The 22,028-nt window shown below is 38.9% G+C and overlaps 1 protein-coding gene across 10 annotated transcripts in view; it reads right to left on the bottom strand.

Moving 5' to 3' along the window:
- The window catches only part of nrxn1a (neurexin 1a), a 162,590-nt gene that overhangs the window by 94,001 nt on the left and 46,561 nt on the right, over nucleotides 1-22,028 (bottom strand). For 8 of the 10 annotated variants that reach the window (XM_058406272.1, XM_058406270.1, XM_058406268.1 and 5 more), the window contains 3 exons: nucleotides 6,533-6,834; nucleotides 5,591-5,614; nucleotides 4,159-4,320 (listed from right to left, as the gene is read on the bottom strand). In XM_058406272.1, coding sequence (XP_058262255.1) covers nucleotides 4,159-4,320; nucleotides 5,591-5,614; nucleotides 6,533-6,834 — 488 coding nt within the window. The remainder of the gene's footprint in view (nucleotides 1-4,158; nucleotides 4,321-5,590; nucleotides 5,615-6,532; nucleotides 6,835-22,028) is intronic. The other 2 variants (XM_058406274.1, XM_058406271.1) reach the window with 1 other exon arrangement.

Consider the following 22,028-nt stretch of genomic DNA (forward strand, 5'->3'; position numbering starts at 1 on the left):
CTAAATTGTAATATAGTGAGATACCAAACGTCTGAGACTAAATGTGGAATATATTTTTGTACAATAACGCTGATGGATTACAAACCGATGGAAATTTGCATGATTTATAAAACCAGGAACAAACTGGATTTTCATCTTTGTAGGTAATACAAGGAAGTTAACATTTATAAAAGTCTCTTTATTGGGTTTAAATGTGATAATTTTATTATAGCGGTTGTATACAGTGTTTTAACATATATATAAAAAAAAAGATTGAGTAGCGCTGTCTGTTGTATCTCTGTATTGTGAAGAAGTGTGAATTATTGCCCAGGCTCAAACTCCGCCCCTTTCTCATCACCCTGTTCAGCAGTAGCTAAACACAGAGTAACAATACTTTACACACTGAAAGCCTGACTAATGGTGTATCAGGTCTGCGGCTATAAAATAATTCATTTGTTTATCCTGAATGAAAGTCGATTTCCCTTCCACCGACAGAATGGAACGCCAATGTACAGGTAAAAAATGTTAATTAAAGACAAAAAATATCACAGTTCATTGTTGCTTTGGAATTGCTATCACCATATCTGCATGACGCTTCATTTTGTTTATGTGTGTATGTTTTGTCCATTGTTTTCACAACGATGGTCAAGATACCTAGCTAACAATTGCTCTTTGGGGACAAAGTCATTTAGATTTTGATTTTTTTTCCATTGATTTGAGGTGATTGGATTCAGTTGAAAAAGAAAGTTTACCTCTAATGAAAACTTGGAGAGTGGCTCAAAACAATAAAAACACAATTATCTTTGTTTTTGTTTTTTTATCAATCGGAGGCAGTTTTCAGTGTCGACTCTTTTGGATATGATATACAATGCCAAAATCCTAGCCGTCTTGGGCAAACTATAGCTAGCTATAACAAAAGCAAGGCTTCTGTCAGTATCTCAGTCATATTAAAGACATCCTTCAACGAAATGTAACTACACTCTGAGCTACATGCTACTGCACCTCCTAATTATGGCTTTCCCAGTCACACACAGCTGCTACCAGGAAGGGATTACAAGCCTACAAGGATTTGATCAAAAGACAAAATTTCTTAATGTTTAACAAACATGTCATTATACAAAGCACTAATCTTTCTCTTGAATTTTTTTGCTATGCTCCAGATTGGGCTGGAACAGGGTGACTGTGTGTCTGAGTGCTATTTTTAAGTCTGTGAAAAACACAACCAATAACTGAGTTCACAGCACATCATCAAACCACACAGCAATAAGACAAAAGAAGCCACGTGTTACAGCGCTTTTATAACAAGTAAGGGTGTTTTATATCAGGTATGATATGAAGCACATACCTTTACCATGGCGCATTGTTTAACCAAAACAATATGATAAAATCCAGTGTTCAATAAATAGTTACATTTAGTAGTGCTGCTTGTGTAGCAAAGTGTCTCTATTATTATCTCACATCCTACTTCTTTTTATTTGCCACGTAACTCGATCCGCACCGTTTGTAATGAGGACATGAATGAGAGCTCAATGGACAGGTCTATTGAGAAGAGTTGTGCTATGACTCTTAGAAGCGATTAAACTTACAGTGTTTAAACAGGAGACAATAATCTTTGGCCAATAGAGAGTGAAAAAGAGGAATAATAAAACTTTGGATGTCGTTCGGCTGACATGATCCTATAACGCTTGTCTAGAGATTTACAGAAAAAGGTGTTATTCCAGCCTCACAGAGAATACTCGGACATTTTAGACCCTCCTAATTCCCAGGCTGTCGGTGTCACAGACATGAATGATGTGTCCAGCTTGAGCCAGAGAATCAGAAATTTGGGATTTGATCTCGCATATGTGTCTCAACACTGTTTGGATTTCATTTCTCCATCGGAAATGTGACCTAACAAGTCTTACATTAATTATGTGTACACACACACACACACACACACACACAGCTCTGCCTACTGACCAAATGTGCAGCTGCATGTCTGTGTCGAAATTCTGCACAGGCATGCACCACCCATATTTCAATCCTAATACTATTAATATTGACAAATAATATTCTTCCTTCATGCACTCTAGCTTCAGTTACTAAGCAACATAACAGACAAACAATACACTATTCTATAGACATTATAGGGGCTGTCTGTAATTGTAATGGATTTACTGTATTGGTTTAAAACCTGGTACGATAATTACTGTGATATGGTTACAGGTGCATTGAGGATCTCTAACCAGCTTCGAATGCAGCTCATTTGAGCAGATGTTAGAATCTGAAAATCTGTACTTTTCTGCAACTGGCAGACCAGATAAATGCCTCGATGGGACATAGAATTTGAGAAAGTCTGTGGATTGTTTTGCAGAAACACTGTCTGAATTTTCACATCCATGTTTCTTTCTAGTGAAAAAGACTACGATCAGACAGCATCCCAGAGAGGGAGCTTTTCAACTAATAAAAGCGTCTTTTCCCCTATTAGTCAAACCTTTAGCTTCCTCTTATACTGAAAGTGTATTTATCCTGTTTGTCACGCTCTTGTTTATTTTGTTTATTACTGCTGCTGTTGTTGACAATCTGTGACCTATTTTCAAATTAGCAGTCTTCAGATGTGAGGCAACCTCATCAGCAATATTAATTAGTGAATGCATTTCAGCTGTGCTGGGTGTGTGTTGGAGGCAGCTTATGGGCCCTGCACTGAAAAAGCAGCAGAGAACTGATAAATAATTCTCTCAGTTGTTGATGCAAAAGGTTTGGTGTTTTCCAGGGCAGAGAAAAGTGATGTGACCGTAATGCGTAAAGGGGCATCTCAGATAAGAACACTAACAAGAAGCAGAAGAATGCTCATATAAATAACCCACTACATTAAAAAACACAATATCTGAATGTGTTTTGTCATTTGTGTGTGTGTGTGTGTGTGTTGTCAGTTTTTAATGCACATTTACCTGAATGCACAAAATGTACAGATATACAGTAGGGTATGCTCAGGATTTGACACTAGAGAAGGTGCGTGCTTTCAATTTTTCAATTCAACTCAATTTCATTTGTATAAGCACTTTTAACAATGGACATTGTCTCAAAGCAGCTTTACAGAACATAAGAAACATAGTACAAAAGTCCTAGATCATCCCTAGTGAGCAAGCCTGAGGCAACTGTGCCAAGGAAAAACTCCCTTAGATGTTAGATTTATATCCATATATGGACATGTAAGGGCGTGGCTTAAAATGCAGAGCTGGGTAAGTGAGCAGGAGTACTAGTATTAGCCAGCTAGCTAATATAAGCAACCTTGACATGAATCTAAATTTACCTCTCATGCTAGCCAGTTATCAAACAAAACAGATTTTCAGCATTTCTTTTAGTTATATTCGTAAACGTTTATAATATTCATTACTAATGCTTTCTGAAAGGATTTGTTCGATCAAATACATAAATGTTCATTATCTTCACTACAATTTCTTATACAGCTAACTTCATTTAAGAATATTTCTTTGGCTGTTCATTGAGTTTTTTATTGTTTCTATAACTACTGCGCTTGGTGGCTGCAGAAATGCCCGCCTCGCCTTCCCTCGCAGGTTCTGTAAGGAAAGTGAAACTTGTCCTAATAAGTTTAAATGGCATTGTTCTGCGCTTCTATTGCTAGCCAGTGTGGTAATTTGAGATAACCTAACAGGTATCTGTAGCACTTTTAAAGGTCAAATTCATAAATGTTCATTATCGTCTCTTCTAATGCTAGCCGCTTAGCTAACATGAGCTCACTTAACAGGATATCCAAGAGGCAGGCGCCTAGTCAGAAATGTTTTAAAGGGCTTGTCTTTGAGTTTAATATAATTCTATCCCACTCAAAGACACATCCATCAGTCTACAGACACAATCCCTTTTTGAAACGTGTCAATTTTCTTTGAACATTTCTTTCCTGCGGAGAAAACTACATGGGTGACATTTCAGAGTCATTATAAATATCAAAATACACAGAATCAACTGTGTGAAAACTTATAAAGTTAATTACTGGAAAGTTCAGGTCATGGGCACATACCTGTGCAGCTTGCAATAAGACTGATACAATATTTGACTGAAATGTTTAATTTTCCTATTATCTAAGATTAAAGGGCAAGTGTGTGTGTGTGTGTGTGTGTGTGTGAGGGAGAGAGAGAGAGAGAGAGAGAGAAAGAGAGAGAGAGAGGTGGTTGTGGTTACCTCCTTGAGGCAGCCCATAAAGTTGTTGCTAACAGGAGATCCAGGCAGGTCGGCAGTGCTGGGGCTGCCCCCGACATAGAAAAAGTCATCAGAGCCTAGCATGGTGTAGTCCTCTTGTGTATATCCAGTGGTGGTGAGAATCCCATCCACGGATATTGTAACCTAGACAACAAAGCACAGGGAAAGGACACGCTATACTCACACATAACTTGAATGCTGATATAGGGCTTTAGTCCCCCTCGTAAGGTTTTGGATAATTAGTTGTTTTGTTTTCGCTTTTGAAACTTCAATGTTCAATATTTAGCTCTTGATTTAGAATAAACCCATTTTCATGTCTGTTTCAGGAAAGAGATATTACACTCTTTAGATATTTCCATTTTGGTGTTCAGTTCTAGTCTGCCAGACCCACAGTATGGGTTAGATCAGGTTAGGTTAGGTTAGTTTTCAGTTAGGTTAGTTGAGAGAGTGAGCGGCACAGAGGCCCACACTCGGTGTTAGTATTGCCAGTACTGGAAAACAAAGATAAATCAGCAGACACAAAAATGGTGTTAGTAGCATGTGTGAGCTAAAAGTTAGTATTGCTTATGTACAGTGCATGTCGACTACTTTCATGTCTTTATGTTTCCATATAATGTTAAACAAAGGACACGGCATGCCACAGAGGTTAGGAATGAAAGCACAGGCAATTAGAGCCGCACACATTTCACACAGCTCTGACTGAATGGGAAGCAGGCTTCATGATCTCTCCCTCCCTGCATGCATACAACGAAAGAAAAAAAGAACAATTATTTTCTGGGATTTAAATTGGACAGGAATAAAAGGAGAGCGAGGGAGAGAGAGAGAGGACCACAAACAGTGAGCACAGCTAATGAGACCAATCACAGGAGAGTGTGTATGTGCGTGTATGTGTGTGTGTGTGAGTGTGCATGCAGCTTGCTCACTTAGAATATGAACGTAAAACCAAGATAAAATAAAGGAAAAATCACAAAGCAGCCACCCCTGTTAGGCTCAAATAGCCTGATGCAAAGCAGAGATGTTAGTAAAGGGGTGACGAATACCAACGCCATGCGGAGTGAAGGCCCATGGTGCTGCTGGACCAATGAGACACACACAGAGCCAGCTAACCGAGACCAGCCAGTGAGCAACATTTCACACAAAAGAACAAAAAAAAAAAACAGTAAGGGAGTAAGGTAACTCTAAAACATGGTCGGGACAAAAAACAAATGGGATAAGTCAAACGGATGATAAGATAAAGAAAAAAGGGACTTGGGCAGGGAGGGGGAAGTAAGCGTAAAAGAGTACCAACCGCAGTTTCCCCCATTTTTTGTTAAGTATTGATGTCTACGGTTCAAAGAAAGGAAAATAGACACACGGCAAACCCAAACTAAGAAACAATTAGAATGATATCTACCGAACAATGTAGTTTGTTTACCATAGCGTGTCCAATGCCTGAGTGCTTTGTGGAAAAGGGGGGAGAAAGGAAATTAAAAAACAGAACACCATTCCTCAGTCAAAAAAGATGGTCTGTTGCCAAGGTTAGTACATCAGCGTTGCACGTTAGTAAGAGGTAATTGGTTAGTAAATGACACATTCCATGGATGAGAGGTTAGTTTCTTTTCCCCAAAAAGCAGGTTAGTAACATTTAGAAAAGAGCAAAGAAAGAGAAGGAGAGGAGAAGCAGACTAGAGTTTTGCACCAAAGTGCTCCCAGTGCTGTTTCATCAGGAATTCAGCCGGTCTACCAAATAACCCACACTGTTTTACACACTGCTCCAGCTTAAAGCCTAACATCGCTATCATCTGACAGCAGGATATCTACATTCACTACCATACTACGTGTCATTATTACACGCCTTGTAAATCTCGACACTCCAAAGACTAGACAGGTCTTTAAGTCTCATCTTGGTATTTTGATATAATGTGATGAGTGATGTAGGAATGCACTGATATTTTTAGCTCTTTTTTATATCGTGCTCCAGCCTACAAATGTAGTGCATAAGTCTAAGATTCTTTCCTCAGGTTTGAAGCATATCCACTTGCCTGTATCTTAAAAGACTCCACAGCAGATGCATACTCTATATAGTCTTACTGTTAGATACAATAATACAAGGTGTCTGTTATCCTGCCTGTGGATTTATTCCCGCATTAGCATCATTAATCTGAGTTAGAATCTCTCATGTCACGACATTAAGGATATTAACATTTCAACTCCTGGCCAAGTAGCCATTGCAGATTTATGACTTCTATTTTTAGTGCAACTTAATGCCACAAATACGTATCAAAGCATCTACTGCCAAGAGAAAGCTTCCTGTTTAGAGCTGTTAAGAAAAATAGATTCTATCCAATCTTGACCACCGCCTTTTGTGCGCGGTTACCTGACGGAGGTTCCTGGTAACCTTCACATCATGCCAGGCATTGTCATTAAATTTCCCATTGACGGGCTCAACCAGGGCCTCGAAGGCCCCAGAGCCCAAGTTGATGACCAGCGAGACGGCACCGTTCTTCAGCGCCAGGTTGACGTAGTCAGCCGATTTGCCTGTGTGGAGCATCAAGCCGTTACGCTGCAGGGTCTTGAAGGAGAGCGTGATCTCATCGCTGCTGCTCTGGATGGGGTTTGGTGAGAGGTCGTAACAGAAGTACTCCGAGCCCTTGAAGGTTGCCACATACTCCTCTCTCACTGAAAAAGACGGGGGTTTGGGGAAGAAGGGAAAGATTTTGGAACTTTATTGCAAGCAGAGACTCATTAAGACTCACAAGACAGTTGAACAGACTTGGCAGATAAAGCATTATCTTCCATCCAACACACACAATGACCTCACAAAAGCTCAAGCATGGCCACTGTTGCGCTGACTGACAGGTTAGAGAGTAATGCCAGCCTACCCACCTAGAGAGCATGCCCAGTTATGCTCTCATGGACTCATCAGACTCTTGATAAGACAAATACTTATCTATTTCCTAAAACAGTTCTGTTTCTCCATTGGCCAGTTTAACTTAGCATACAGGTGATTTTGTAGGTATGTACAAACTCTTGCCCTTCAGCTGCTATGCACAATTTGTCATTCCTCCTCTACCATACATCAGTGGAAAATTACCACAAATGAACAGTTATTTTATGAGTGGAGGATCATCAGTTCACCTTGGCTCTATACAATTAGTAATGCTGTTTGATGTCACACCCTTCCATTAGGTGAGGATCACTTCTGTGAATGTAATACCTAGTCAGTGGTGATCATATTGTGATCTCCAATGATGGATGGGTTGAAATTGTGCAAAGCAACAGATTGGAAACAGTCAGTAACTGCAGACCCATAAAGCAACCTGCTGTATAAATAGACTAGTTAAGTAAATACAGGTTAAATAAAGACATTGCAGCTGTATTTGTTCAGACCTATGTCATCAATCCATCAGCAGTACCACATGGATATACTGTCACTTTACTGTGTGTCCAAAGAAAGGCATCTTTTGCATTAATGACTACAGTAAATATGATGCACAACAACTTACCTTTTGCCTCCCAGGAATGCTAACCAGTTATTAACAACATGCACACACTCACCTCTGAGACAGAGGTCAGAACCATCTGGTCATAAATGAGAGCCAAGAATCATAAATAAACCAGCTACACACTCTGTGCCATATCACACTCTGAGAGTCATTACTGTAAGTGTTTCATACACTAACACACACACATACACTTTATTATTTAAATAACCCTATTGCTTAGGGGTTATTTTGACCACTTACCTTGAACTCAGTATTGGACTGTTACAAATGTGAGTGTGAATCTATAATTCCTCTACCAGCTGAAGACAGATAATACAATGACTCAGATTTAGTGCGCTCAGTGCCTCCTCCTTCATGTCAAGAATTTTAATGAGACAGGCTATCTTTTTAATGGCCAATTCACAACAGGACTGAACTAAATTACCATGAATCCTGGAATTTACAACACAATTAGGTCAGTGTACAGGCTAATTTACAACAGGATTATCTAGAATATTCTCCAGTGGGAAATGCTGAAGGGTATCAGCAGAGTCTCTGTGCTGTGCTGGAGGTAGCGAGGGCTCGGTGATGAAGGGTGGATCTGAATCTGGCTCTCTTCCATCTCCTTTTCATTGAGCTGACTCAGCCTGAGTATGACACAGTGCAGGAAGCTGCCCACAGAGTCTCACCAGCAGGTCCGCATTCATGCATGGACACATGCTCGCACAAGGTTTTACAGTTGTACTCTCCCGCACATGCAGGTGGAATGCAAGCAGAGTTAATTTAACAATAATTTCATTCGTAATGACTACAGCTTCCCACCCCGATGCCAATACGTGGCTCAGCCACCCCGAGTGCTTTATCTGCCTTCCATCTACATGTTTGCTAATGTGATTTTCTTCTCTTTCCTATCTCCCATCTCTCCCCTTCTTGCGAAATCAGATTCCTCTCCACACCGCAACTATAACCACGCTATACACTCGCAAGGAAATTCTTCACCTCATGTGACATTTGTGGCACTGAAGCCATTACTCTAGAAATAGGCTCTTCATCAAACAGCTACATTTTCTGTGTGACATTTTGTGAAGTGCAAATAACCAATAGTGAGTGACAGCCGAAGACAACATCAAACTCCATTTGTTACATAACACTAAATTCTCCATGCCCCCTTTTCCCTGTGCTGGGACTAAATTCTGTCATCCAGGCGACTACTTTATTCATAAAAAGGGTTTTTTTTTTCTTCTTCTTCTTTTTTTTTGCTAGTGGCCGAAAAATGAACCTGCAGAGGCAATAAAAATGTAAGACATGCTTATTTTGCAATTATCTGCTAATCAAATTCAATTAAAATCCAGAAATGCCACGATAGGCTCTTTCCAGTGGTTTCTGCTGCTCTGTCTCTTTTATGCTTTAATGCTACAGGCGACAGTTTTGCCCTGAGGACATGGAAAAAGGAGTGGTTACAATGTTGTGGACTGTGTCTCTATAGGGAAATAAGCTATTGTCTTTTTATTTTATTTTTTTAAGCTTTTGTTTGTTTTTAAGTATTTTTCAGCCAGCAGGTTGTGAAATGAATGTAAGTTCTTCCCCTTCTTGGCATGTTCCTTAAGAAATTTGATGCACCAGCTGTTTATAAATAGCTCCTGGTAGGGGCAGGTTAAAGAAAAGTTAATTATGCCTTAAATAAAGCCATGTCAATAGTGTCACCATTAATTGACTGAACTCTGGTGTATGCTGCAGATGCAATATGACAGGATCTGTCAAATCAATACCGCTGGAAGAGTTTAATGAATGTATTCTTTATTCCCCATACACTTCTCTACATAAATTCATATTAATACACCCACTGCACTGTTCCAGACTTTATACCACAGAACAGAATGGCTTTTGAGCTTGAGAATTAGACATGAAAGCAGATGATTGATGTCCTTTCTTGATGTCTGATTGATCGGTTACTTCATTTGTTCGGAAAATTAATTACGCCTAATGACATCTTTACCTACTACAAGCTTTTCTTTAAAAGCAGTATGAATTATTAATAGAGAAATACAGCCAATTACCTTTAGGCCTTTAATTTACGCAGAGAAATTCACCAGTACATGTGACTCAAAAATGAAAGCAAAGATACTACGAGAATGCAAATAAGATTAAAGAAATTGACAGCCCTAATCATTTTTCTCCTTATGATACGCCGGATTTAATGGTCAAATAATACATTACATTTGGTAGTGAGACATATTTTTTTTTTGTCCTATATACTATAAATCACTCTGAAGGTGGTCGGTGTGTATGCACTGTAATTTCTCTTTCAGGCTCCTGTACTAGCATGATTTGACTTGCAGACTGTAGCTAGAACATATTGAATAGGAGGTCTTCATTCAAGTTCCATTGACAGACAGCGTTTATGACACAAAAGCTTTTTTACAACTCAGTTGAGTCAATATCTTCTGGTAGGAGAGATAAATGGCTGAAGGGTCAATATCCCGATATGACAACTAAAGCCAGAATGCTGCTTAAATAATACCTCGCTATTAAGTACGGGGGTGGCAGAGATAGGAACGGATAATGGTGCTCCAGTTACATCAGCACATGTTCCATAGACAGTGTTAATGGTTGTATCTGTTCCTAGTACCTCTGGCATTTCTGCATGATTATGATGATCATTTGACCAAATGCAGAACTACGGTGTTAAATTACATTATAACACAACACTGTTGAATTCTTGAATCAAATGTGTGGATTCATTCACTATAACAGCAGCTTTAACATAGATCCAGCTGTAATATATGTTTAGAGCATAGATTTATATCAATGTGCTCATCTTAATACATAATGATAATAATAATAATAATAATAATAATAATAATAATAATAATATTGTTGTTGTTGTTGTTGATAATAATAATAATAATAATAATAATAATAATAATAATATAACACCTAATTCTGTCTGTTATAACTCATACATAATAAAATAATTTTCCAAGTGTGTTGTTATTTAACAAATTAAAAATATACTCATTGAAATGGTGATGCTTTCTATCAAGAGAGTTTATGTAACATTTATGATGTTTTTTTTGTCTTATTAACATTATGAGAGAGAATAGAATACAGGCTGGTGATAACGCTTCTATAACATAACTGATAATGAGAATTCACTTGTTTTGCAGATTTTCCATAACTGCAAATGGTTAACAAGCACAACACATTGTTCAGTAATAAATGTAATTTTTGATAAATCATTGTAGTTATAACACACTTCAGGAAGTGGGAGAGTAATTTATTTCAGGTTGGTATCACGCCACCCCGGTGTGAATTACTGTCCTCCAACAGCATGTCCTATTGTGTTTTATTCCTTACTTATTGCATCAGGAAACCAAGCTATTCTAAATGATGTATATTAAGCCTACAGTTGAGGTTTAGATTGGGGATTATTTCAGCACTCTACAGATTTGCCTGTTTTTTTTCCTCCAATTTAATTATTTTTGCATGTGAATGTTATGTTTTTCAAACAAGACAGATTTTATGTTGTGTGAATCCGTTTGTACACAAGACACAACTACTATCGGTTCCCTAAGTTTTAGCATAACTTAGCTACAGAAGCATGATAGGATGTTGGCAGTGTATACAAATCTACTAGCGTATGGTGTTATTGTCAGTTTGGTGCATTCCTTAATTGGATTGGCGTGATTAAAATATCAGAATCAAACACATTTGCTGTTACTTGGCAATGTTTTTGATGGGTCATTGCCCTCTCTCCGTCCCTGGCTGATGGTCACTACCCTGACAGCAGAGTCATTTGAGAAAGGTGAGATAAATGGCTAGTCTAAGCTACAGCACAGAATCCATTTAAATCTTGAGGGAGACTGCACTACCTCCAGCTTCGCCACAGGACAAAATCATTTACCAACCTATTCAAACAACAACTCAGCAGCACCTCTTATTTCATCCCTGCTTGAAGAAAGTAGAACCAGCGCAATCTGGCTTACCTTCTATTATCTATCTATTTAATGGCACTGTCTATGTGCGCATTCGCCATCACATATCCAAGGAATGAATGAATAAATAAAGGGAGAAGTAAACACGGTGACTCATGGTGTGTAAACCTGGGAGGTCTTGGTGGGGATGGATATATTCTCTTAGAATGCTCTGTTGAGGGACTCTCACTGTTAGTCACTTCATCAGCTGAGGTATGGATTTATAAAAGACCTGTTTAGACCTTCATGAAAAGATGAGTGCTCTTATCATTTTTTATTTCCCTCAGATTTCAGTCTTTGATACAAGTACTTTCACAAGTCCCTTTTTAAGCATTATTTTTCCTTTATCCCATTTCTGAAACGGAATTCGTTTATTCTAGTATCATATAGAACAGACAGCTAGAGATAGGAGCACTGATAATTAAGAGATAAAGAATGACACAGAAGAACTGCAATAAGTAAATTGTTGTTACATGTGTCCTTGTTCACACCTCTCTCATAACACATCCCCCTTTCTCCAGCATTTATCATCATCATATCTCCGGTCTTCACACCTCCATCCCCGACACCTTCAGCCGGCATACATCCCTGAACAATTTTCACTCAGCAAGAGTGTGTTCATGTTTGTGTTTCGGTGTGTGAGAAAGGGTATGTGTGTGTGTGCACTAATTGTGCTCAAATAGTCACCTCGCCTCCACACACACACACACACACACATATTCTGATAGAGGATGTACAAGCGTGTGTGGTGTGTGGAACATCAGGGGTCTGTGTGTATAGACAGGTCAGAAAGGCCAGAATTGCACCAAACACTTGATCCACAAGCTTGTCCTGTTCATTTGCAGATGGAGATGAAAGTACAGTGGTTAATGAGAGTTGCTGTGGAGTTGGAGCAGTCTAACGACAGTAAGAGATAAAAAAAAAACAAAAAAAAAAAACAACAGGAATGACAACAACAGCAGATAATAACGCTGCAATTACCCGAGCTAAATATATACCAGCGGCTATGGACCACTGACAGCAATAACAATGCTATTAAAGAGAGAGCGGACTGCTGAGCTGGTTATGCTGACACTAAGCTTACACAACTGCTAATAACACCCTCAAGTAGCACTTAATACACATTATCAACTGATTTATAAGTAAAAATGTACTGTATGTAATAAAACCAGGTAATGATTCATTCCTAGCTGCTAGCGCCATTCTCGGTTAGTTCTAAAGTAGAACGCTGCGTTACGTATAAGTACATCTCACCTTTTCAATGAATCAGTCTTCATGAGTTGGATAGTTTGATATTGATTTATCAGTCAATTGATTGCTCTTCCCCCTCGTTAATCAATCTCCGAACCAAACCGAAACACTGGCAATTGCAAAAGGAACATAACACCCTCTGCTTCATTAATTCTGACAACGGAACAGCTCATTAGGACATATTGTAATTAATATCACAACGTATGGCAGGTATTGTAGATTTCACACAATACATGTCCTCAGGAATTGTTTAATTATTTATACAGGATAATGACAAGAGGCAAAAATGAGATCTAAAGGCTCACACACCACGGTTCTGTCCTTTTATGTGAGCAAATCAATGAGAGACCTTTAAAAAGCTTTCTCACAGAGATATCAATTGCCTGCGAGCACTCGTCTCCTGGTCCCTTGAATACATCGCACGAAGCAACATTTCACCACAATTTTAACATGGACCATAAAGAAGAAAGATTAAGGCGGCAAAAATTGCTGCGGGAGAAAAAATGTAAAAAAAAAAAAAAAAACTATTAGCAAAACTACAGATATGGATTGGATTCCAGGCAGTGGGTGGCTGTATCAAAGAGATGGGTAGCTGTATCAAAGAATTCTACAGGATTTAATAAAAATGAAATTTTTTAATCCAATTTTACACTCACTGTTTTGGGAACTGAAAGGTTCTGATACTGACTATGAACAGAATTATACTCTGTATTCTCGGTCACAGGAAACATATAGATCAGCTGGTATGCATTAATTCCTTATGTTGGACACCATTAATGTTTAGATTCGTTGAGCCTGATAACAGGGATTCATATGAATGATCACTTTTATGCTATTCACTATTTCAGAAGCCCAAAGGTTCTGAAAGCTCTGAGTTTATGAGTTGTGTCAAAATGTTGATGCTGGTGCAACTTTAATCATATCAAGGCTTCTCTGTTGATATTCCTGGTGGTTTTGTTGTCGTTTTTTTCACTTTCATTCTGCCATTGTCTGTATAAAATAATATATAAATTGTTAACTGTTTCCATTTGCCTAGAAACCATATTCTCATTACTTTATCCACTTGAACAGCGGGTGTATCATGTGCTTGCGTTTCATGTCAAAAGAAAAGAAGAATTGTTCGAAGACAAAAAAAAAAGAATTTTTGAATTAATTTTATTGGCAATCTGTTTTGCCTAAAAGCACCAATTCTTCATCATTTCCTTGGTTGCTTCTCTGAGTAATACCCACTGACTTTTGGTAAATGTCTTCCTCTAGGCAGATTGGTGGCTGTGCCATATTTTTAATAATGGATGCACTGGTGCAGGATGTTCAGAGTTTGGGATATTTTAATAACCAAACACTGTCTCGTACTTTTGCAGAACATGTTTTGACAGGTCCTTTAGGTTTCTTAGGATACAGTTCGTTTAGTCATGTTCTCTTACTGGGGCCTTTTACGAACTGGTATATTTATAACATGACACTTTCATCGTACACAGTTGAACTAATTAAGTAAGGGGTTGATAAAAACTGCCTGCAACAGAACAGCAATATGTATGCAAGCACAACTTTTGAGCTTTACCTTTCTACCTTTTTTTAATATTATGGTCCTTTCTCAATGACAGACAAATGAATGATGATCTTTATGTCGGGAATCTGTTTTAAATTTCAGTATAAAATGTGCTGAGCAATATCGAAGAAAAGCAGAAGTACTAAGTAAAATAAATCTTGCCAACGTGATGTTAAATTAAAGGGCATCCAAGAATCCACCCACAACAAACTGAAATGAATACAAAGCAGGGTAAAAGTAAAAGGTTCCACCAATTGTGAGTTTAAATGAAAGGCCACACTTAATGAGAACTGGATGCTAAGTTTTTTTAGGTGTAAAGAATCAGGAAAAACTGGAAGCAGTCCTGGGAATGGCTGCATGCTATCAGCAGACAGCTATCAGCGGACTATCTGGAGCCAAACTGCTGACCTTTTGAACAGTGTCTGCCAGAAAATAGCGGGTTCATTGTTTACTGCAGTCTTCATTAAATTCCGATTTTGATGCTCGTCTTTGGACATTATACAGTATCTTTATTAATTGTATCAGCTCACCCTTGAGAGCTACAAATAATGTGTTTGGGTTTCCGGAGTCATTAGAAAGCTATTTTGTTTGTGGTTATGGATCCATGGTTTCATGCTGAACGCAGACATCCATGGAACGTATTCATATCCACTATTCATATCCATGTAACCTGGGAAGATTAGCTAAATGCTCTAAACACACACTTCCTGTAACACAGTAGCGCAGCAGTGAATCAGTGTGATGAGGCACACAGTGCCGATTCAAATATTTCCAGCTACCTCCACACTCCTTCATTACAGGCTTTTTTATGCAAAGTAGTGTGTTAGCACTCTCACACACACATACACACTGATACACACTATGTGCTCCACCGCAGGCATCTCCATCTCTCTCGCTATTGAGCTCACTTTAATGTGCGGAGTCTCAGCATTTAAATGCCTGACTTTTTTCCACACTTGCTCAGGAACACAGAAAAAAAAAGGAAAAGCTATGGATAAATGTTGCAGGGATGCTGCATAAATTTCTACAGGGTCTGTGAGAAGGCTTGATTCGTGTTCCTCTGACATCCGGTTAAGTGGATGCTGTCATTTGCTGTCATTATTTATTTCAATTCACTTCCTCTTCTTTCAGACCCTTTGCTCTTCCTTATTTAAAATGTCCCTCACTGTCACAGTTAGCTACCTCTCTAAAGCATCATACCAGCATCCCTTCCTCACACCCAGGCCTTGCCATATGTCCCAGAGTTCAGTGTACTGCCAACTCTTCCCCTGCTTGCACACCCAAACTCACAGTGCCTACTGAGTGAAAGAGAGAGATAGATAGATCAAGACAAGCTGATAGAGAGAGAGCAAGAGAGATGGGAAAAGGCCGAGCCTGGTAGAGAAAGAAGAGATCTGTGCTGCCTGAGTGTAATTTGATGTAATGGTTTGGCTGTGGATGTGGATATGAGGCTTAGTATTGATACAGAATAACAAGAGACATTAAAAAAGCTGAACATATCTGCCCTTCACAGCACTAACACTCTGCTGAAGCATGTGTACAATATGCCAGGAGTCAGGCAACAGGCCTCATTTATCAAGTTGGATGCAAACAGATTTATTTACAAGAAATGTGGTATTCAGGAAGATCCTATAATTGCAGGAAAACAATCGTATCCTACTCATGCTCGTGAGCATGCATAAATTTACACATAAAAATAACCTAACTTAAACCTCAGCCGATCGGCTTCAATCATACCATCTGCGAGCTACTGCACTTTTATATAGGGATTACAGTGTCAGGTTTAAATCGCTTGTGTATGAGTTACACACACATTTACTGACATTTTTGTCATTTCATATTAATGGAATATACTGAAGAAATATTACCAAAAGAAAAGTGAGTAAAAAGCCAAAACTCATCCAGAAATTAAGACAAGTAAGACCAGAAATTTCTGTTGTTTGTTATTTGCCGAGACTAGATGACCCAGGTACGCTATTTACCTTCTCTGTTTTCATGTCAAACCTTTTCTTTTCACCTCACTTGACTCACTGCTAATTTAGCTTTTCTGTAATTTGGCTCGAGATTTTGGCCTTTGCAAATGGGTTATTATGTGTGGGAAATAAATTGCCATTTACTCTTCACTTAATCACTGTAGAATTTTCCTTTTATGGAGTTTTGTAGGAGTCACGACATGAAAATGAGCTGTGCTTGGGATGACTGGCATTCATCAATATACGCACCTGAGTATGAAGACAATGTCTAGCTCAGTTTGGTGAACGTAAACATTTACACATGACGACATTTACTAAAACACTGATAAATCAGGCCTACTGTTACAAAGACACACAGGATACACCGAGTGAATGAACCTAAAACGCACAGGAAGTAGTACATAGAGACAGCTCATTTTATGTAGTCCATAAATAATAAATTCCTAGTGAACTATATAGTAACATGGTTCCTGTGTCTTTTCAGATATTGTCTATTGAAGATTTGTATCTAAAAATAATGAAATATCGGGGAATACCTCATCTACAGCATAGGAAACAGGAAGTCATTGTGGATTTGGTCTTTTCCCAGTAGGTCTAAAAAATACAAAATATTTTTATACAGGAAATCAGTGTGGTTACATTAATTATTAAAGAAAAAAATTTCAGGATCAGCTTATGTTATCTCGGTGTGACATTTTTTTTTCCATTTTGTGGTTTATGTGATACAGTGCTACTGCTGTTTGCAATTTGCTTTTGCAATATAAAATGATCGGTAGCTTACTAATGTGGGGATGTGGTAGCTTATTGGTTAAGACTACTGATCAGAAGTTGTGAGATCTAATCTCTGACCCACTAAACGTCCACTCCTTGAGAAAGTCCCTCAACCATCAATTGCTCAGCTGCATAAAATAAAAAAAATAAAATAAAAAAAGGTCTCTCTGGACAAGGGCGTCTATCAAATGCCATAAATGTTGGCCATTTGACAGTTTGGTAGTAGTTAACTGGCCATGTAGCTGAGATAGCTAACTGTAGTGATATATAGATATTAGAGGGCAGGATGACCATGTGATTCCATTTTGCATGTGTATTAGTATTAGGAAATCTTATATGTTCATGTGTATTCATATTCCTAGCTCTTGATATATTTAATTAAGGTAAATATATGAAGAAACTTGGAAGTCTTTTAGTAGATTAGTGGGCATGTTTATCCAACATATAATATTTTCTATAACATTTGATTATTTAAAATGACATTTTGGCAGGTACAACAAAAATATTAAAACAAAATGCAGCCTTCTCTTGTGTGTGTGTGTGTGTGTGTGTGCGCGTGCACATGTCTTTTCTGTCATTCAGCCAACAGTTTATTATACTGCTATCTTCACTCTGCCATAGTTCCCCGATCACTCTGTGTCAGAGATAGCTGTGTTTAGTGGCTGCTAATGGAGTGGCTGAATGCTACTGTATGTCAGTATTCATCACTTTCCTTTTGCTGATTTCAGTCTACAGTCCAGGAAAGGCAGGATCAATGTGTTTCCGTTCGCATGCAGAGCACCATCACGACTGAGAGAAGAGATGTGCTCTCACACTGCAATATCCCAGGAGCCACAGTGAGATCCTGTCAGCATCTTAACACATCTCTCTCTCTCTCTCTCTCTCTCTCTCTCTCTCTCTCTACCTTCTAATAAGATTCTGTATCCTGCCCTCCTCTCGCCTCCTCAGGCCTTCAACTGACTCACTTGCTACACACTGGCAGCCATTTTAAAACCCAAGATGGCACACAGGAAGGTAAACGCCACACTTTAACAAGCAGTATCACTGACAAAAAGCCACTCAGACATAAGACATGCAGTTTGGACGATGTATCGAAAATGATCATTGACGGTATTTTACAAAAACTGTCCATGTTGTAATATATAGAAGATAACAATATATACTGTACCTACTATGATTGTAATGGACATTCACTAGTAAATGTGTAGTGAATTTGTTACTGTAGCCTCATAAGATGAGGATATAATCGCATGTGAATGATTTTTATTAAATCAGCCATGCAAAATGCAATGAAAGAAAATTTCCAAAATGAGTGTGTGAGGCCTTATGATCTAATTCCTCTTCCCTGTTTCATTGTTTAATGCTACTTAATGCATAAAGATGCAGAGGGTTTGGGATATATTACACATCAACATGTGCAATTAATATGTGCTAATATCAGAGGCTGCTGTACGATTCAGCAGAGGTCTCACAGATGTAGAACAATTGTGAAAATCAACCACAGAAAGTGAAAAATTGTTAGGGAAAAAAGGAATAACTGTGTAACTGTGCCTGGTTTGCAACCATTGATTATTATAGATGAAACAGAGACATCAAGCCCGGTGCAGAAGTGTAGCATGTTTGGCACTGTATCATAAGCTGAGGCAAAAACCCACAGCCATATGTGCAACAGATTTGCATTGCAGTAACGCTTGAATGCAAATACATCAGTTTGTGCTGTAGTGTGACAGAAACAGGATTTACACACACTGTCCCTTTCCCCAAGTTTGTAAATGCCTGGCTATAAACATCGACCAGGGAGAAAGGACAGAGAATGTTGGCAAGCAGAAATGTTAATTGTCAAACAAGAGTGGGTTGCGACGGCAGGGAGGGAGACGCAACTACTCATTTCCCATGAGTCTGTTTTGTGCCCGTCTCTTCCCCTCGGATCAAAGAGGAGAATTTAACAGCGTGCCTAGAGCGCACACAGCAGCAGGACACGGGAAGAGGAGGACAGCTTGGACGAGCAGGGACAAAACACACGAACACGAATCACAACCCAAGCAAAGCTCATCAAAGCACTCCTGCGTATTATACTGAACCAGGAGCACTTTGCCACGACACCTTGTTTATTCTTTAGCTTGCTTTCACACCACAAAAAACACCATCTGAGATACACAACAATACTGGCAGGTCTGAATCCCTTTCTCCAACGCCGACACACTCCATCACGACCCCTTAATAAGAGAACTCTGGAGAAAAAAAAATATAAGAGAGAGAAAGTGAGCAAGAGAAGAAAAAAAAAAAGGTCTATTGGAATGGAAATGGGAGTGTGTGGGTAGGCGAAAGGACAAAAAGGACGATGCAGTGAAAGCAATCCTGTCCCCAGATGGAGAAGAGCCTTATGCTTGCCTCAGCCTCCTCCACCTAGTCTCCCAACAGACACACACACACCACCTCAGGTAGGGCTTTATGAATAACCCCATGATCCATTAAAACACACACACCAAAATGAGCTGAGGGAAAAGTGCTGCCGCTCACTGATAAGCCCCGCCGCCTTCTTCTGCAATTAATCTACATAATTCTGTGTCTTTCAAATATCAAGTCATTCCTTTCATGCCTCAGCTGTTTACTTACTTCACGCTGAAGTAAACGTAGAGAAGCCTGACGCTTCTCTATCTCTCTCCTTTCCTTCCCTTCATTACCTTTATCTCTTATTTAAACAATCTGAACGCAACTCTCATGGCAAGACATGGCTCTGCTATGTGCACTCTACTTCCAGTACACACCACACACACACACATACACACACACACACACACACCTACATCCACACGCATGCACACACAAGTTTAAGAGGTGACTGCTGACTGCGACAACACACGCTTCACTGAGTACCTTACACACATACGACTACAGCGCTGTCACTTATCTTCTCTTGCATGGCCGCTTCGCCAACAAAACACTTCACTCTCCCTCTGCAGAAGCTCCATATCACCTTTCACACAAAAAACCCAAGCCAACCCTTGAGTCACGCATTTATGACGAAAATCGTTCCAGAAAACATTCGCATGTCTGATTGCGCGGAGATGCGTGACCTGCACGAGTTACAGAAGGAAGTCTAAGTCTAACATTCATCTTGCTGGAATTCTACTCGTCGCTGCACGGTGACTGTTTTTTGTTCTGATGTCGAAGGGAAAAAGAAATAAAAGTTATTTCTCAGAGCGCAGCTTGAACAGTATCAAATAACAGAGCAAATGTAATTCACCCTTCGCGGTTCATGGCGGAATTGTTCTCTCAAATATTGGTGTATTTGTAATGGAAAAGCCATTATCTTGATTCAAGCCCTAAGGCTAGTCCTTACCACACACACACACACACACAGAGGAAAAAAGGCCATTTTTAATGACATCCACCATGAGTAACACTCGCCATGGAAATCTCAACAGATGTCATTCCCTCAGCAGCAGTAATCACAGCCATGTCAACTGTGGAGCCTGACACTGTGTCAGCTTTTCAGTCAAATATCACTCACAAACAGCAATATAAACAGAGATACTGGACCAACTCTCAGCGTACAGCATCAACAATTACAGTTAAGTCGTGACACAGCAACAAATAATAAGTAACTATTAGAAATGACTCTTTCCTGCTCCCAGTCTCAAGATGCCTTGGTGCTGTTCTGGTCAGATCTTTATTGTTATTTTTGTTGTGGCCATCCTCCAGCTAAAGAGAGAATGTATCTAGTTTTGTCTTTTTGTCAAAAAAAGTTGTAGAATTGTAATATCCATACATCAATGTAGAATGTGACAAAACAAAACATGTAAATGTCCTTTAAAAATGACCAAGAGTCATCTTCATCATCAACTGGCTAGCAGAGCTGCTGTATATGCAGGAGGTTGAGGGTTTAAACAAAGTTGTTGAGGTATACTACATTTACATTTCTGGCATTTGGCAGACAGCCTTATCTAGAGTGACTTATATAATATCTCATTTTAAACAACTGAACAAACTCACAACCTTCCAGTCAGTAGCCCAACACCTCAACCACTGAGCTACGACATCCCTCTTTTCATACCCACATAGTTAGCTTAGCTAGGAATGCTTTTCCCCCAAAATGATTAAATATTTATTAATTAGCCCAGAAATTGAAAAACAAAACAAAAATCCACATAAACCAGTATATTAGCTAGCCAGCTTGCTAATGCAGTAGTCTCATAATTGATATAATGCACTGTAATTAAATATTAAGACTATCCCCAAGAGTACAAACTCCAATTTGCAGTTTTAACAACCCAGTGAATAATGCCAGTTACCAAAGAGTGCCTTGAATAAGTATTCACCCCTTTGCACTTTCACAGCCTGAGACTGAAATTGCAATCCACTTAACAAAGAGTTTCCTTTTTCATTTACACAATATCTAACATTTGATGGTGTATTATTTATGTCACTGGACAAAGCAGATATTTGTTACTTGCTGTTGGCTCTTGGGTGTCTGCAAAATGTAGTGGCGATACTACAGTTTATGCCAATATTATAATTGCATCAGTCCAGATATTCTTTGTCCAACATTTTTCTCCAACATGCCTGTTAAATTCCAAGTATGATTTCAGATGCCATTTTTCAGTAAAGGCTTTCTTCTTCTCGCTCAGGGCTAGAGCTGAAGAGTCAGGGCTGAGGCTGTCCAATGAAATGACTTCTACCATCAGAGCCATGGAGAGTTACACTTGGCCTTTTGATTACTTCTCTGAATAATGACCTCATTAACCAGTCACTGACTTTTGCCCTTTCTAGAAAAAGTCATGACTGTTGCCAAACTCTATCTGTTATATAATAAAGGATTCAATGCTCTGAGTCGATTAGAGATGTTATTTTTCTTTTATAACCAAAC

Source organism: Hemibagrus wyckioides, linkage group LG13 (assembly GCF_019097595.1).
Source record: "Hemibagrus wyckioides isolate EC202008001 linkage group LG13, SWU_Hwy_1.0, whole genome shotgun sequence".
NCBI classification, from domain to species: domain Eukaryota; kingdom Metazoa; phylum Chordata; class Actinopteri; order Siluriformes; family Bagridae; genus Hemibagrus; species Hemibagrus wyckioides.